Source organism: Sinocyclocheilus grahami, unplaced genomic scaffold (genome assembly GCF_001515645.1).
Source record: "Sinocyclocheilus grahami isolate Dianchi unplaced genomic scaffold, SAMN03320097.WGS_v1.1 scaffold591.1, whole genome shotgun sequence".
Classification (NCBI taxonomy): Eukaryota; Metazoa; Chordata; class Actinopteri; order Cypriniformes; family Cyprinidae; genus Sinocyclocheilus; species Sinocyclocheilus grahami.
Window position 1 is genome coordinate 527,623 of NW_015505770.1, and position 18,122 is coordinate 545,744.

Here is an 18,122-nt window from a genome sequence, read left to right on the forward strand (position 1 = left end):
GGCTAACTGAAGCAGTGCTACGAGTAGGAATGTTACACATAAAAAAAAAATGTCCCCCCCCCGCAATTCAATTGAAGATAATTCGATCTATGATTGTCACACAATGAAATAATCTACATCGTCAAATTCCTGAGAATGAGAGCTTTCTTGTGATATATGACGACTTTTTTGTGAAAAATTTATAAAATACACATTCTTCGTAAATAAAATTTGCAATGGTTAGGTGGAAAATCGTGTGTGGGACGAATACATTTCTAAGCTTAATTTTACTGCTTTATGAATATAAAAACCAAAAGGAATGGTATTCTTTGTAAAGAAGACACTCCAAGCTTTCAAATTAACCCATATATGGGCTGATACCATATAAGGAAGGCTATGTAAATGAAGCATACACATTTTTAACGCGATTTTGGAGAAGTTGCAGAGTTTAACTGGTTTTAAACAAACAAACAAAAAATTATCTTTTATCAACAGATTTTTTACAGTACTTACACATTAGAGATTTGACAAGGACACATTTCATAGGATTTGAAAACATATCTATCAAACTCTCAAAGCTCTAAGTAATCGCAGCCCACTGCACACTGTGCGGTTTCTTTCTTGTATGCCCTTCTGTAAGATGGGGTGAATACAAACACAGATTTTATTAAGCAAGAATGGGAAAAAGGAACTTGCTATAGGACTGACAAATGATTCATTGGAAAATTGTCTTATTCACAAGTGCTCTATTAACGCTAGGCACTAAATTCAATTCAGTTATCCATAGGTTTCATTATTAGAGAATCAAACTGCACAGGATTTATCCCAATATTTCCTATATTCTCTACATGTAACAAACTCAAGAGGAGCTAAGATACAAGTTATCTAACAGACCTAAGACATCTGTAAAAAATATGGAACCTAGTAAAGTCCTTAATCAGCAACCTTGATTTATAACTTTTTAAGAGCTTAGTGTTCATGGAAAGATAAGTGTGCCTTAACTAGATTTGGATACTGGCTGGTAAAATCTTAATAAAGATACTTTTCAAATGGCATCTGGCAGTAAGGTTAATATAAATCACTACTACCTTTTGTTTTTGTTCCTATGTTAAGTTACAGAGTGAAAGAGTATTAATCTGTGAGACAGTATAAATTGTGTAAGCCGTCAGTTGTAGCTTATTTCATTTATATATTTATTTATATTTAATTAGATTTATTTATGAATATTTCCATTGACAGGTGTGTATGAGTTTACGTAGGTGGCTGTATATATATATATATATATATATATATGGGTATATGTACGTGTGTATAATGAGAATATGTGTATGTATAGGTGTGTGTAGGTTTATATATTAAATGCACAGTCAAACCAACATTTATTCAGACACCTTTAACATTTCAGACATTATCACAGTTTATTCGCTATAGTTTAGAAAATGGCAATACAATATGACAAGAACTCAAATTTAAACTGTGTCAGAACAAATTAATCTTGATAATGTCAGATAACATTTGAGCAAAACATGATCAGGTCAAAGTGTCTGAATAATTTTTGGCCCCAGTATATTGCATAAATGCAAAAAAGACTAATAGGCCATATGCCTAACAAAAAATATTCAATAACGTGTGTCCACCAAAGTGTTTTTAGCCTGCTGAAAAATGTCAGGCGCTCTACTTAAAACGACCAGCTGGTGGCGCTTGAGAATGCTTTGGTGGCACAGCGTTTTTCCAGCTGTCGATTTGGTTGCTATGATGTGGAATATCCACGGCAGTACATTTTGAAGAATATTACTAAATATAAAAATGCAGTAACCAACGATGTTAACTTCTCTATTGTTGTTCAGTTGTTGTACAAGTAGGATGATTGGTCGGTGTAGTATTTGTCCTGCCTCTTGTCCACTGATTGAACAGCTGGGTAAAAAGTGACAGTGACAAGCGCTGCGTTTTACCCAAAGCTAAACAGTTTATCAACTCTCAGCCACAAAAAAAAAAAAGAAAAAAGCACAGAGCAAACAAACTTGTACAATATTATGATGGCAGTGCATCAAAATTCAGTGTCATCAGTTTGCCAAAAAGAACAGAACGTTTTACGCACCATTTACACATGGCAGGGAGCAGGTGTAAATTTATTTGGTACCAACTAACATTTTGAAAATACGAACACTTTCATGAATCCGAAAATTTACGTCAGAACAGCTTTACGGACGATTTACACAAACATTTACTCTGCTTGTGTTTCATGAATGAGGCCCATTGTCACTGTTATCAAAAGATAAATAAAATTATAGAAATAAATTATAGAAATGTAAAACTAATGCACTTTCACTTGTAGGCTCTGACTTTTGCACCCCCACTCTATGTGTGTTTATATGTAATGTGTTTGTGCCATGGATAGTGCTTATGTGTGCATGTGGAAAGTTCATATGTGCATTTTCATACATGACTTTGCATATGCAAAATTGCACAAGTGTGCCAACTTATCAATTTGTTTGCACAACCAAGACCCAGATGGTATGCACAGCAGGGAACATATGGCATTATAGAGGGGACTGCTAAAATACACAGCATATGCACATACACTCACAAAGGGGGGTCAGTTGGTCAACTGGGTCACAGGTGCATTTGGCAATTTTGATGTTATGGATCTAAATCTTTACACACCGTATCAGTGAGTGAGCTTACAAAAATCATTGAAACTAATGTGAAATTGGACTGGATATTAGACTGTCATGAGTGTCCATTTTTTGTGCTTGGACATATGTGTGTCTTTCCTCACCTAGTTGGCAACCCACATTCCAGTACGTCTGTGGGTTAAAGTTACTGGAGTCAATCCGGTAGGCAGAGGGATAGATCCGAGAGAGCTGTCGTTGGTTGAAAGTCAAGAAGCGCTCAGATCGATGGTGCACCAGGTGCTGAGCTCGTGTCTCACTAAACGACAGAACATTATAGGGTGATCCTGAGAGAGACGGTGCAAGAAATCTTGGGTTAGATGCATGTTCTTGAAACAGCCTTTGCTGTAAAGTGGATTCACAACATATCTTTGTAGCAAAAGCTTTTTTTCCAAAAAAAAAACATCTATATTCCAAAAACCTTCACAGCAGGGATCAGTACTCTACAGAAGCCCGTTTCTGCCACTGAATACAAAATAAAAAAGGTAATTGCAACTTTTTATCTAACAATTCTGACTTTTTTTTCTCACATTTGCGAGTTTACATCGTGAGATATAAACTTGCAATTGCGAGTTTAAAAGTCAGAATTGCGAGATATAACCTTGCAATTCTGAGAATTGCGTCAGAATTGCGACTTTATTTCTCACGATGTAAACTCGCGATTCTCAGAACATATCCGTCTTTTTTTCCCCCCCTCAGAACTAGACTGGCAATTGTGTGTTTATATTTCACAATTCTGAGAACAAGTCAGAATCACAAGAAAAAAAGTCAGAATTACAATATATAAACTTGCATTTGCGAGAGAAAAAAAGTCAGAATTGCGAGTTTTTATCCCATAATTCTGACTTTTTTTCAGAATTGTGAGATATAAACTTGCAGTTATGAGTTATAAAGTCAGAATTGTGAGATTCAAGTTACAAAAGACTATTCTGACTTTATAACTTGCAATTGCAAGTTTATTTCTCACAATTTTGAGAAAAAAAAGTCAGAATAGTGAGATTTTTTATTCAGTGGCGGAAATGGGCTTCCATAGTAATCAGATATGGTAAAATAGAAAACATTTCTCACCCTCATCTAAACACTCCTGAGAGGCCACAGAGTTGGTGAGGACGACCAGAACTGATAGATCTCTACTCAGCTTTATCGTTTTTCTTCTCCTTCCACCTCTACAGACAGACAGCAAAATATAGGCAGTTTGTGAAACGTCTGACTATTAGATGTAATGACATGCTCCAGGTCAGGTACACAGTACAAAGATAAGAAGGAATGGTGACTAAAGAAGTAGCTTATTTCTCAGGAAATTACATCAATGTCCAGCACAACAGAGACATACAACCTTAATGGAAACACAAACATAAATGGACTACAAGCAAAAATCATTTTCTTAATCAGTATAGAACTAAAAATGTATTACACTTTACATAAACATATTAAGTAGTACAGTGCTTTTCAACATTGATAATGGTAAGAATTTTTTTCAGCACCAAATCAGCATATTGCAATGATTTCTGAATCATATGACACTGAAAACTGCAGTAATGGCTGCTGACTATTCAGCATTGCAATCACAGGAATAAATTACATGTTAAAATATAAAACATGTATTTAAAATTGTAATAATATTTCACAATATTTGCTGCATTTGGATCAAATAAATGCAGCTTTGGTGAGCATAACAGGCTTTTTTCAAAAATATAAAAAAAATTGACCAACCCCAAACTGCTCTCTAACATGTGATTTACTATAAATGAATGAAAATGTCCTCATAACTGATTATGCAATGCATCTTCAAACACTTCACATGCAGTTTGAAATGGTTGAAGATATAAGCTCAAATGCTAACAGCACCCTGTTTAATCAATCATTGCATCCTTCCTGCACATATCTAGACTAGGAAATCAGAGTGAAATTAAAGATAAGAAAAGCCCCTTTCAGAGTGATGGTTTCATTACAAATGACTTTCCTCATGGTGTTAATGTAGCTCATTAAGCATACAAACGATGGCAAATTCTCATTAACATAAGACACTAACAATCTCTTCATTATGCCACATTATGGGGTGAATTTACAAAACAGTTGTACCACATGCTTGCAATTATTTCAGTGCATTTCAATGTAAATCTTTTCAGCACAACACGCCTGCTATATAAATTAGGTTCATTATAGATCATAGTGACTTAAATATTCACAGAACTCAGGTCTATTTGCCAATTAACATGGGTGGTAAACTGAATTTTGTGTGATTTTATGAGATGTTTTTACAGCAACCATGGAAGCATTAATTCATTAAATGATGATGAAATGTATGGAGCTTATAATATGACAAAACTATTTGAATTTGTATTGTATAAATTTGAATTATTAACAAGTGACATTTATCAAAACTGAATAGTATGTGGCATTTAACATAGTTCTGAATTAGATTTTTTTAACTTTAATATTGAACGTCGGATATTTAACACAACTGCATTTTTTTATAGCAGAGTTTTATAGACATGTATTTTCAAACAGCGAATTTTTTGTTCTGAATTCTTTGACTGCAAATATCCAGCTTTTAAAAATACAGCTTCAAGTTTTCAAGATGAAGAGGAAATTCGGAACATCAAATTCAATATTCTAAAATTCAATACGCAGAAATTCAGATCGTACAGAAAGTAGGTCAGAGGTAATCCACAGGGAAGAGCAGATGAATTCTAAAAAGTCAAATAAAGCATTTTGGCCAATTAGTAGTTTTCTGGCGTTCAGATCAGGTTGATCTACCTGATCATGAATCGCCCAGAGGTATCCTAATTGATTCTTAAACATATGGTTTATATTTATGTTAAGTTAGTGTTCTCAGCATGTGATATTTGTCTAAGCCAGTGATTCTCAACCTTTTTTACTCCAAGGACCCCATCCTCTCCAAATCAATACAAAAATTCTACTGCAGACATTCTTTACAACTTAAAAGTACATAAACCTCAATTATACAGTAACTTTAACAAATAAGTACAAGTCAACCTGCCATACCAAACAAGACCACAGGGAGACACCAAAGGAATGCATACACAGATCCATGCAGAATAACTAATCACACCAAAATACAAACGAAAAATGAAACCATTCTGAATGTGTGGAGACTCAGCGATCGTAAGGAGGGTCGGTGTGATCATTGAATAGTTCCTCTGTCAGAACAAGTGAATTTGAAGCGTTTGATGCCCATATGTACATAAACACTACTGATCCTCAGATATTTCTTCAAAACACGCTTCTTCAGCGAGCATCCATTATAGAAAATTAGCTGTACATTAATATGTGCAGTATATGATGTTATAGTGATATGTGCGCTATGAGCACACATACATAGGCTTACACGGTTTGTTTGTGCATCAATAATAATAACGGACACATGCACACCTAATGAATGACTCCTGTATGTCACTATAACAGTCTTTACTTTGACTACAACCATCATCCATCAAAACTTTACTAGAGCGACATGACACTGGCTTGCTTTATATAAATCCGAGAGCTGTAGTTTGCATATATGCTCATGCAGCGGTCGGGTGTTTTGAGTCGCCGTTCAGTCTGTATTTCACACAGCTCGATGAGAAATGGCTTCAGCTGCTTCAAAACTGTTATGTATGACGCTTACACCGTGTCTAGACCGGACGCGAGCAGTGAGACGGGTTGCAACAAAAGACAGCAGAACCTTATTATAATCAATACGGTCTACACTGAATGCGAAATTCCCAACAGCAAACGGATTCCCCGTTCTATTCCTAATGTAGTCCAAGCTCTTTGCAATGGGCGCTTTGTCATTCAAGCAGTTGCATCCATATAGACATGGTGTTGCGCCGCGCCGCATCCATTGTAGAAAATATCACTGATTATAATCAACGGGCTCTACTGTCTTTTTTGCTTTTGCTTGCGTCATGTGTAGACACGGTGGCATGCTAATCACTTTCACACCAAATGTACTTTAAAACAAACACCAGAGACCGCTTAGATAAATGTTTCACATGCTGAGAATGCTAACTAACATATAGGCCTAAATATAAACCATAAATGTTTAACAATCACTTAGGATACCTCTGGGCGATTCATGATCAGGTAGATCAACCTGATCTGAACGGCAGAAAACTATGGCCAAAATGCTTTGTTTGACTTTTCAGAATTCATCTGCTCTTCCCTGTGGATTACCTCTGACCTACTTTCTGTACGATCTGAATTTCTGCATATTGAATTTTAGAATATTGAATTTGATGTTCCGAATTTCCTCTTCATCTTGAAAACTTGAAGCTGTATTTTTAAAAACTGGATATCTGTAGTCAAAGAATTCAGAACAAAAAATTTGCTGTTTGAAAATACATGTCTATAAAACAGTTGTGTTAAATTTAAAATGTTCAATATTCAAGTTAAAAAAATCTAATTCAGAACTATTTTAAATGCCACATAATATTCAGTTTTGATAAATGCCACTTGTCAATAATTCAAATGTATACAATACAAATTCAAATAGTTTTGTCATATTATAAGCTCCATAGAAATGAAGAAGAACTAATTCAGATGTCTGGATCGCAGTGGTTGAGTGATGCCTATATTTTAATATAGTACTCAGTGCTTGTCTCACTTTAGAAAATGTTTCTTGTGCACCAAATCAGAATATTAGAATGATTTCTGAAGGATCATGTGACACTGAAGACTGGAGTAATGTTTTCTGGAAAAAAAATCAGATTTGCCATCATTACTGGTTAATTTGTTAGTTTAAATGTTGTAAATGAGCTATTTAACAAATGAAATGTAAAAAAAAAAAAATGCTTGAAAACAGAAAATTTGCATTATGCATTATTAAAAAATAGGAGATACAGACAGACACACCTGTTAAACTGTCCACCTGATGGCTCCTGCTGCCTGTCATCATCTGTTTCAACACTCTGACATTTCAGCCTTGATTTGGAATGCCTCTGTGTGAAAACACACACACACACACACACACACACACACACACACACAAACAAACACACAGCAAGCTAAATAAGAACATGGAGTGAATGTTTACTCCTTTGCTTTGGATAAGAGGTAATGAAATTCCTCCTACACACAACCGAGAGGAACAAAATAGCTCTGGCCTGTTTTAAAGGGCACACTTAACATAACCGTGTGTGTGTGTGTGTGTGTGTGTGTGTGTGTGTGTGTGTGTGTACTGGTTTATATATCCTGGTGGGGACTTAAACCTGACTACACACAAGACTCATGAGGACTCGTGTCACGGTGGGGAACTAAATTGTGGTCCCCATGGGTACAAAAGCTTATAAATCATACAGATTTAAGTTTTTTGAAAATCTAAAAATGCAGAAAGTTTCCTGTGAGGGGTAGGTTTAGGGGTAGGGTTGGTGTAGGGCAATAGAATATACGGTCTGTACAGTAGAAAAACCATTATGCCTATGGACAAAGGATCATCCCCACAAGGATAGCTGACCAGACATGTGTGTGAGCAAGGATTAATACTTGCCAGATGTGACAAGTGTCCAAATCATGTAACTTTTTAGGGCCATGAGGAGCAGTGTATAGCAGCTAGAGTAATTACAGGATTTAGACTCATTACTAACAAAAGGAGAACCTTTGAGGCCTCATAAACACATCCGCAAAGACAAATGTCGAGAGTGGGAGGAAATATCACGCACACACCAGAGGTGTGCCTGCCCACTTCCTGAAGGAATGACAGAGAAGACGGATGCGATCTACAGGAGACGAGAAACCGCAACATACTGCTTACAACCCTGATTGCATTTTAATAAAAAAAATCAATAAAGTGTAGACAGCCCAGAACAATGGCCCATGATCAAACTTGCGGGGATGCAACCACAAGCCTTGTTTACTCGCTTCATTGATTTGCTATTGAGGTGTTGAATTACACACCATCCATTCAATATACTAGATGGAGATGAATAATGCCTTCAGTGAGTTTTTATGCAGAGGACGAAATACGAGAATGCCTCTAGAGCTCAGTGCTGTCATTATCCGTATACACAATCATATGTGATCTTGAGGGATAAGTGACTATCAGATATCAAGTCAACAGGTGTGCTTAATCAATGTATGAATTCTGTTATTTAAACTCAGTAAATATACACTTAAAATAAAGAGACTGGAAAGCATATTTGCCTGCTGGCACTGCTCTGAGAGCAGCAATGGCCCTCAGATAACTGATCAGAATGACTGATGCATCTTTATTATCTGTTCCACACTTCAATTAATCAACAGGGAATATTCTTTAAATCTCTCTGCCTCTGGGTAGCAAAAAGTACACATTTATGTAACTTTTGAAACTGCAGACACACAAAGAGGACAGGAAATAGGATAGTCCTGATTCTGCAGCAGAGACAGAGAAAGTGGAGAAAGAGGAAAAAAGAAAGAGTGCGAGAGAGGGAGAAAGACAGAAAAATTCTTTATTCTGACCTTGTGCTTGAGGTTGCTGATGAAGGAGCGACTCTGGGATTTCTTCATGCCATCTTTGGAATTCTGGAAGACACACACACACAATATATATTATAATAATTTCACATACAAAAAAGACATAATGCACAAAATGAGATTTAACAAAATGTCTAAGCTGCTTTTTTAACAAAAGCATATTGTGACCAGGGGCTGTCAAGCTCCAAAAAGGACAAAAATCATCATAGGTGGCATAAAAAGTGGTCCTTATGACTCATGGACCAGGCCCATATCTGACCATTTTTGTGCCCTACAGTATTTCGTATTAGTTCATATTGGTATTTTTAAATAATACTAATTTCAAAATGTAATGAATAAAAAAAAATGTATTGTATTGAATGAAAAATAAGTTTACTTTTGCAACATTCTGTGAATCAAATACAATTAAGTGAATTAAATTCATAAATTAACAAATGAAGAAGAAAATCTTTGGTTGTGGAAATCATTAGTTTACTAAATAATGCAAAATCATAACATTTGAAGAAAAAAAAACGACATCTTTCTTTTACAAATATTCAGCCACGTAAATGCAATTAACAAATGATTTGCTAAAATGCAGTGTTATTATATTAACACGTTAAAGAGGTGTTGGGGTGCTCACTGGCACCCATTTGGCACCCCAGTCAACCATCGAGTCTGCCTATGCCAGAGGTTCTCAACTCTAGCCCTCGAGATCCACTTCCCTGTGGAGGTTAGCTCCAACTTTGATCAAACGCACCTGCCTGTAACTTCCTAGCAATCCTCAAGACTGTTTGAAGTGTGTTTGATTAGGGTTGAAGCTAAACTCTGCAGGAAAGTGTACCTCGAGGGCCAGAGTTGAGAACCCCAGGCCTATGCTCAGAAACGCCCTTGCCATTGACTATATTCCAAGTCCTTCAAAAACAATATCCTTACCTAAGGAACAGGATAATATCCAGTGGCCACTGTCTATTTTCACTGCATGCAAAAGAGCAGCGTGATCATTCTACAAAACATTTGTGTTCCACTGTAAAAAGAAAATGATGGGATTGGAATGACAAAAGGGTTTTGATTGAACTGTTTCTTTAAAATGTATCTAATTCTAACTCAAACAGTCAAGTGTCAAATTCTGTTCAAATGAGTATTTGTGGGCACGTATGGTCAAAGAGATGTTTTTACTTGCAGTGATGCAAAAAATTAACACAACATTGACTTGAAATCCTCTCCAGACAGACTCTTAATTTCAGCACTCACTCAACAGTTCTCAGTTTTGTTTTGTTTTTCATAAATATTATGCAGGAACACTGGAGGGGAGAGAAAATCCCTCAGTGCATTACAAACGGCACATCAAAATGAATGTTTAGAGAGTGCAAAGTCTAATAATAGGGCAAGAAAAGAGGCAGAACGAATGCTAATTAAGGGATGCTCCATGTCTTTTTCTGGATTGCAAGACTATGTGCACTGATTAGGTATTCTAATTCTTTTTTCCCCCTTTTTTCTTTCTTAGGGACTGAGATGGGTTTGTGTTTTATTGTTTTATTTAAGTACAGCTTCATGCATAATTATATCTTTCCACAGAATTTGGAGTCCACACAGACTTGAGAATGTAGAATCACAGTTAGAGATACTTTACCTTGCGCAGGTTTCTTTGGAGGCCCTCATGGGTGGCACGGAGCAGGGCTCGGATAGAGAAACTGTCCGTGTCCTCTTTGTCCCCGATCTGTGACTCTTTCATCAGTGAGTCTAGTTTCTTCCTGATGTGGGACTCCACCTGGTGCTGACAGGGCCCATTGGACTGAAATGCAAAAAGAGTAGGGTGTCAAAATCTGCAGCTTATAAGTAGTATATATAAATATCTTAAAGAGATTAATAAAGAAAATAGCATCCGTTATTTCTAAGACGACTTCCACACAGCAGACTTAAGATATGAACTTCTTAACGGCCTTAATAAAGTCAGATTTACAGTACAGAAAGTCTATCTTGCATTAAGTCCAGGGGCGTAGCAGCTGCGGGGGATGGGGGGGGGACATGTCCCTCACACTTTTAGAAAAACGCACTTTGTTTGACCCACCGCCGATATTTCAGCCTGTGTTCTCTGTTTATTTAGATTTCAGTAAACTAACATTCAGCCAATCACAAGGCAAATCATCTCTTGGGCGCGTCTGTCATGAGCTTCAAGTTTCCTGTTGCTCTCGCGATTTCACTTTGCTCTTTTGGCAGTTTGGGGGTAAAATGCACCCCAGAAAAACGCAGAGGACGATTACGTCCTTTTTCAAACACTGTAAGTATGTGTTATGTCACGATGAGACAAATCATGCGATCAAATTTCTGCGTTATTATTTGACCTAACAGTGCTTCTACACCGGATGTGAGCGATGCGACAAAAGAACCTGTTAAGAACGAGGCATGTGACCTCACGCTGGATCAAGTGTGTGTCATATGCTCTCCTACTTGTAAATCGCTTTGGATAAAAGCATCTGCTAAATGAGTAAATGTAAATATGGACAGCATAAATGATTATTCTTTTGTCGCGTCGCGCAGCTCAAGTCCGGAGTAGAATTATCGGTTACACTTTACTTGAAGGGGTGTGCATAAGACTGACATGACACCTTCATAATCATGACATGACACCTACATAATCATGACATGACACATGTCATGAATATGAAGGGTTTTTATGCATGTTTATGACAACTGTCATTAAGTGTCATTCCCTCAGTTATGTAATTTTTAATGCAAAGCTGACATTGTTTGAGATGTCTTTGTTATGGGCTATGGTTAGGGGTAAGGGTAGGGGTAGGGTTAGGTCAAATAATGTCATATTTGCATTAAAAATGTCATAACTGAGCGAATGACACTTAATGACAGTTGTCATAAACACGCATACAACCTCCTTCATATTCATGACATGTGTCATGTCATGATTATGAAGGTGTCATGTCAGTCTTATGCACACCCCTTCAAGTAAAGTGTTACCGAATTATCCTTTCCAAATAAAGCAAAATTTGCGCCGAATACTTATCTTATCATACTTTATCATATTTTAGTACTTTAATTCATTACAGCTATGTTCCTAACTGTAACTAGTCTGTAGGAAAGGCAGGCTGTCATGTCACTGACAGAGAGAGGAGGACAGTTGCTCGACCTCTCCAAAATCTATACAGGTGAGATTTGTTGAAAGAAAAGAATTGTCTATTTTAAGGCAGTGGTTTTTTGTTTTTTTTATTGGGACTACTTGCCAATGTTTTAAGGAATTAATCATTAATATATATATTTTTTATTTTATGATCAAATTGTTAAATAAAATTGGTTATATAGGTTAAGGCAGTGTGTTACAATAGTTTTTAAAGACACTTTTTTTGTCCAACTGTTAAGAATTAGGATAAAAGTTATTGTTTAAGTGTAGTGTAACTGAAATATTGTGCATAAAATATTGTTATTTCATTAAAATAAAGTATAGATGTCCACAGTGTCCCAAAGTCCCAAGTCCTGCAGTTATTTTTAAATTAGGGTTAGAGTTAGGGTTTTTGAGTATGATATCACAAAAAAAAAATAGGTCCCTGTAGCTGTCTTGCTTCCTGTAAGCTATCATGGCATGTTCCCAACATTGCCATTAGGGTGCTCTAAACACGGCAATTGGTATTCTATATACATATATACAATTTATTATATGAACATGAATGTACTTACTTTGTACATTATGTACATAATTTGTTTGGCCATTGAGGGTCACATCACCTGACAGCTGTCCCCTACACTTTTAAAATGGCTCCTACGCCCCTGATTAAGCCTGATACAGAGGTTTCTTTTTTCTTTTTTTTTCTTTCTAATAATTGATGAATAGCTCACTCTTTTATGTTGCTTCATAAAAGCCTTGATAAACAGGTTTATAGATCATTTTCAATGTGTTTTCAGATGACTACGACAAAAATAGGCACATACATTGACACTTTACTTCCATGTACACTTCTGCTATGCAGAAAAATGCTGCTTACCCTTGTGAAAAATAAGTATTTTTAAAAGTATTCAATGTGAATTTTTAATATACTTCAAATCTTCAAATTATACATTAAAAAAACTGTACTTGCAGATTATATCATATTAATTAAATAAAAGGCCACTTAAGTGTAGTTAAAAGTAATCACGCTTAAGTACACTAATAAAAATTGCAGTTTGTAATATTGTCCAATTTTAATGCATTCTGTTTTAATAATCTTTTGTTGTGCTGTAAAGAAATACACTTATTTTGAGGTTCTGACTAACATATTAAAGCACATATAACACATTTTATTTTAGTTTACCATAAATGCATTCAGCTGTACACTTTAACCATATTACAAAGACAATACTACGGTAATTATGAAAATACATAAAAAGATTGTACTTAGAGTTAGTCCTTAAGTGGGTCAAAAAGCATTCTGGGTTCAGCTAATATCATTTAATATAATTTTAAACTATAATACTTTTTCATTTAATGGCAATTAAAATACAGCTGTTTGATTTATTTTTATTTTTTGTAAATCAATGTAAATTTATTTATGATCTCTCCTCCGTAGCAGCCATAATATAGCCATCAACTTACAGCAGGGGCAGCGTGTTTCTTGAATTTCCTGACACGTTTAAGTAGGCATGTAATGAGATGAAGCATAGAAACCTTTAATTGGCTCCCAGCAATGACTTGTCTGAGTGGATCATTAAACATTAATTACTTCTAACAAAACAACATGAATATTTTGCAAGGGTATATTAAAATGCTATTAAAGCATTCTTCATTCAAGAAGGCAAAAAAAATACTTAGGAAACCAATTTGTTGTTAAATGAGTCCAGGAAAATAAATGAATGTGTTAAATATCCATTTCGGCATCAAAATCTGGACAAAATCTGTCAGCGGACTGATTGTAAAAGAAGCTCTGTTACTGGCAGTGCTATTGGATGGATCTTTTGGCAAATGGCCATGTTGTCACACAAAGACTTTCCGCTGCCTATATAGAGGTGTTTCCACACAAACAGAAGCTCGCCAGGGGTTCGGGCTGTGATTGATTGGCTTTTAGAGACTAACAGCTCACTGTGAGCCAGAATGGTGAGAGGAAGCAGCCAGACAAAATACTGGCTCCTTTGAAACTCAGAGATTTTCATAGAGAGGCAGAGAGCGATGCAGAGGTGATAACGTGTGAAAAGAAGGTGGCATTACAACACATGGAGAAAGTGAAACAACAGCCTGAGTAGTGGAAAAGTGAAAAAGTACCATGTGAAAAGTAGGGTTGGGTACCGAAACTCGGTACCAATATGGCACCGGTACCTATGTAACCGGTATGTAGAACTGAATCCGAACGCAGATTTCGGTGCCTCATTTCGGTGCCATGCCTGAGTGATCGATTGAAATATTTGTCCTCTGGTACTCCGAAACGGACGTAAGAAACATCATCGTGGGACCGCACATGAAAAATTATTTCCCGACTGAGTGCACGTGAACTCAAGTCGGAGAGGTCTAATAATACAAATCTAACACATCTTTGTAGTAGCCTAACGAGAGTGTCCATGTTGTTTTCACATTCTGACTTAAAAGCACAATTCGGGAAATGAGAGCATTCGAGGAGCATGTGAATGCAGTTATTACACTTGCTCTGATGGTAGGAAGTAGCCTTCTGTTAACTAAGCTAAACATGCTTAAATTAAAATGCCTAAAGCTAAACCTCGCTTCACATTTATAAACCTGTTGTCCAACAAAAGAGAAAATTATAACATTTTTACTCCACAACACCAGTCAAATGCTTCCTTTTGTGATCTGATGAGGCTTGTCACAGAATGAGGCAGAAACTATGTTCCATATGCTACTTTAAAAAGAATATATCGATTAGCAATAGATTATAAATTAGGGTGACCCATACATCCTCTTTTCCCCGGACATGTCCTCTTTTTGGACCTACAAAAATGCGTCCGGCCAGGATTTCTTAATTGCCCAAAATGTCCGGGATTTGGCTGTTTTCTTAATCTCGCTCCCGCTGAATCTCTGACCATTGCCGCCTGCTCCTGCTACATGTGTTTCGCTCCCACGATTTTCGTGTCCACTCCTTTACACATTCTAATAATGTGTATAATTTGGGTGTATCAGGGAGCCGCTCTCAGGATGCGGTGTATTTAAATATTTCATTGAATCTGCGTTTGCGCTGTTTACTTTCACTTTCGATTTCGCGATCACACGCTCTCTGTGTAAAGGAAGCACATCTTACAAGCTCAGATATTTGTCAATGAGCTCAGAATCTGCTGAGCAGCAAATACTCCAGCATGGTCTTGTCAGTCATCTCTCCTTATCCTCCACCTGTGATCAGTCAAAGCTGACTCCGGTAGCTCTTGTTGGATGCAGGGTTGCCAAGTCCATGTTTTTTCCACAGAATTGGGCTACTTTTAAACTGTTGCCATGGGTTGATTTTCCCAAGTGGGTTAAAAGTTTGAAATATTGCATAAATTTGACTGAAATGCTGGTATTGAAACATTTTGCATTCTACCTATAATAAAACTTTCATGGACTTCTACATTAACTGTTCCCTCCTGCTGGAATGGCCTGTGCAGCTCAATCCAAGCAGCTGAGTCCTTAATATTTTCAAGAAATGGCTGAAAACACATCTCTTTCATCTTCATTTGACCCTCTAACTCTCTATTCTAATGATACTTCTAATTTTATCTGCTTGTTTTTTTTTTTATTAAAAAACTTGACCCTCTAACATTTGCACTCTCTATTCTATTTCTATTCTAATGGCCAATCCATCATTTTTGGGGGGGGATTATTTATTTATTTATTTTGTATTTATTTTTTTAATAAGTATCTGTTCAGGCACCGTTTAGGCACCGGAACTGTTTTAAAAGTATCGATTTGGCACCGGTATCAGAAAAAAAACAAACGATACCCAACCCTAGTGAAAAGGCAACGTTAACTTATTGGTCATTCTAATAAGGTACTTGTAAGTGTAGTAGCATTTTATGTGCAACCAGGACTGGCCCATGGCATAGGCAACATAGCGCTTGCCAGGATGATAGAGGGACAGCACACAAGAGTATTTTTTTATACGTTGTGCCACTAAACTCCTGAATTATTTACTGTTCTTAAGTGTCGCTGTGTTTATGTGTTATGGTGATCACAGTGCCTGAAATGATTAGTGTACAAGCAGCTCTCATAAACTGCTTGTACTTTGTTGTGTCACAGCTTAACCCTCTATGGGATATCGTCATTTATAAATTACACTAAGAAAATTGCATTTAAAATACAATATATCAAATGACATCCCCTTCAACCAGTACAATTAAAATGTATTAGCCATGTGCTTCACATTTTTGGTAACTAAGTAGTAAAGGAGACATTAGCACATGTTAGGTCACATGCTCACAAGGCTCCATAGTGAGCTAATTTTAGACTAGAAAATACATATAAATTCAAGTTATAAAAAATATGATTGTGCATCCAAATGTGTTTTCTAAAGTTTTTTTGTCATTTTTAATGCACTTTTATAAAACAACAACTCAGAGCCCAACAAATCTGAGTCCTATTATGTGATGCATATTTTGTGTAGCTGGCACTATTGACCAGCATTGGTGGGCAGTATTATAGCCTTTATGCATGTGTTTTAGGTTCATTTTTGTAAGATTTTTGTAAGATGGAGAGACACATCTGTACTTATTTCAGAAAGTATTGATGATAGTGATATGAGTGCATCAGAAAATCAGGTTGTAGTAATAAAACAAGTTGTTGATGACCAAGGAGGATAGAAGCAATGAGGGTGAGGGCAGTGATGAAGAATAGGTTGTTGTGGAAGTCAGGCATTTGGGTACATTATTGTATGCCAGTTTGAAAGATGTGATCCATACAACAACCAAAGGTCTATTGGCATTACTATACTGACAGGCAGCAATGCTCCAATGATGACTGCTCAAGTCAACATCTACTTATGTGTAGGACGTGTGGGGAATATTGAAAAAGAAGAGTCTTGTTGACTTTCACTTGTGCTATGATAACTGATTTGAAATTACAAGATGAAACACATTGTTAAAGTTGTTTTAATGCTTTTGAAACACTAAGACATGGTTTTCAGGCAGTGAAATTGCATCCGAATTTGTGTCAGGTTTTAGACATTTTCACGTGCAAGTTCCAAATCAAATATAGCAGCACAAGAAAAAAGTTGAATGTTCATAAAGTTTTTTAATGTTTTTTGAAACAGTAAGACCTTTTTACTTCTTTTCAGATGGTGAAAAAGCATTTGATTGAGTGTGAAGTTTCAGACAATTTGCCAAAAATGATTTACCCTAATGGGACAACGTCAGTTATAAATGACGGATCCCTAAAAAAAGGTCAAAGGTCAGATGAAGACAACTAATTTTGAAAAATTATTTTACACCTAAATATATGTAAAATATAAAGTAAATTATTTTTTAAGCTGTAAATTCACAATTAGTCCTATAGAGAGCTAAGAGAGAACATCTCAGGTTACTTATGTAACCATGGTTCCCTGAGTAGGGAACGAGGCACTGCGTCCTCTAGGGGTCGCTATGGGGAACGCCTCGTCGTGACCCGTGTCTGAAGCATACATTGAAAAAACACCAACTCGTTGGCCGGCGACAGCCATGACGTCACTACCGGTGCGACTATAGTATAAATAGGCACCGGGAGCTACACATCATTCACTTCTTCGTCTGAAGCTTGCGTCCGCAGTATCCAGAGGATACATAGGAGGAGTGGTGCCCAAGGCGGAACCGGGGTTTTAAACCACTCAAAAAGAGCACGAAGTCTTTGCACGTAGCTCTTACCATACAAAAGTGAAAAAAAGTGGGCAAAGCATAACGTGCACACTTACTAACTATGTGGATTTTAGAAAAGTGGGCAAAGCATAAAGTGCACACACTTGAATACCATTCTAGGGGTTCTCGTGGTACCCTGAAAGAGCAGCCCATATATAGAAATAGCGTATCCCCAAACGCTATGTCTAAGGCTATAATACTAGAGTGGCTAGCAGTAAATCTGTAGCTGAGGGAGCAACATCCAGCTCT

General features: G+C 36.6%; 1 protein-coding gene across 1 annotated transcript in view; it reads right to left on the minus strand.

Annotated features, from left to right (window-relative positions):
- Positions 1-18,122, minus strand: part of plch1 (phospholipase C, eta 1) — a 92,480-nt gene that overhangs the window by 19,801 nt on the left and 54,557 nt on the right. Inside the window, exons 10-14 of the mRNA XM_016240485.1 lie at positions 10,720-10,881; positions 9,093-9,155; positions 7,512-7,597; positions 3,720-3,817; positions 2,759-2,938 (exon numbers count right to left, since the gene is read on the minus strand). Of these exons, the coding sequence (XP_016095971.1) occupies positions 2,759-2,938; positions 3,720-3,817; positions 7,512-7,597; positions 9,093-9,155; positions 10,720-10,881 (589 nt within the window). The remainder of the gene's footprint in view (positions 1-2,758; positions 2,939-3,719; positions 3,818-7,511; positions 7,598-9,092; positions 9,156-10,719; positions 10,882-18,122) is intronic.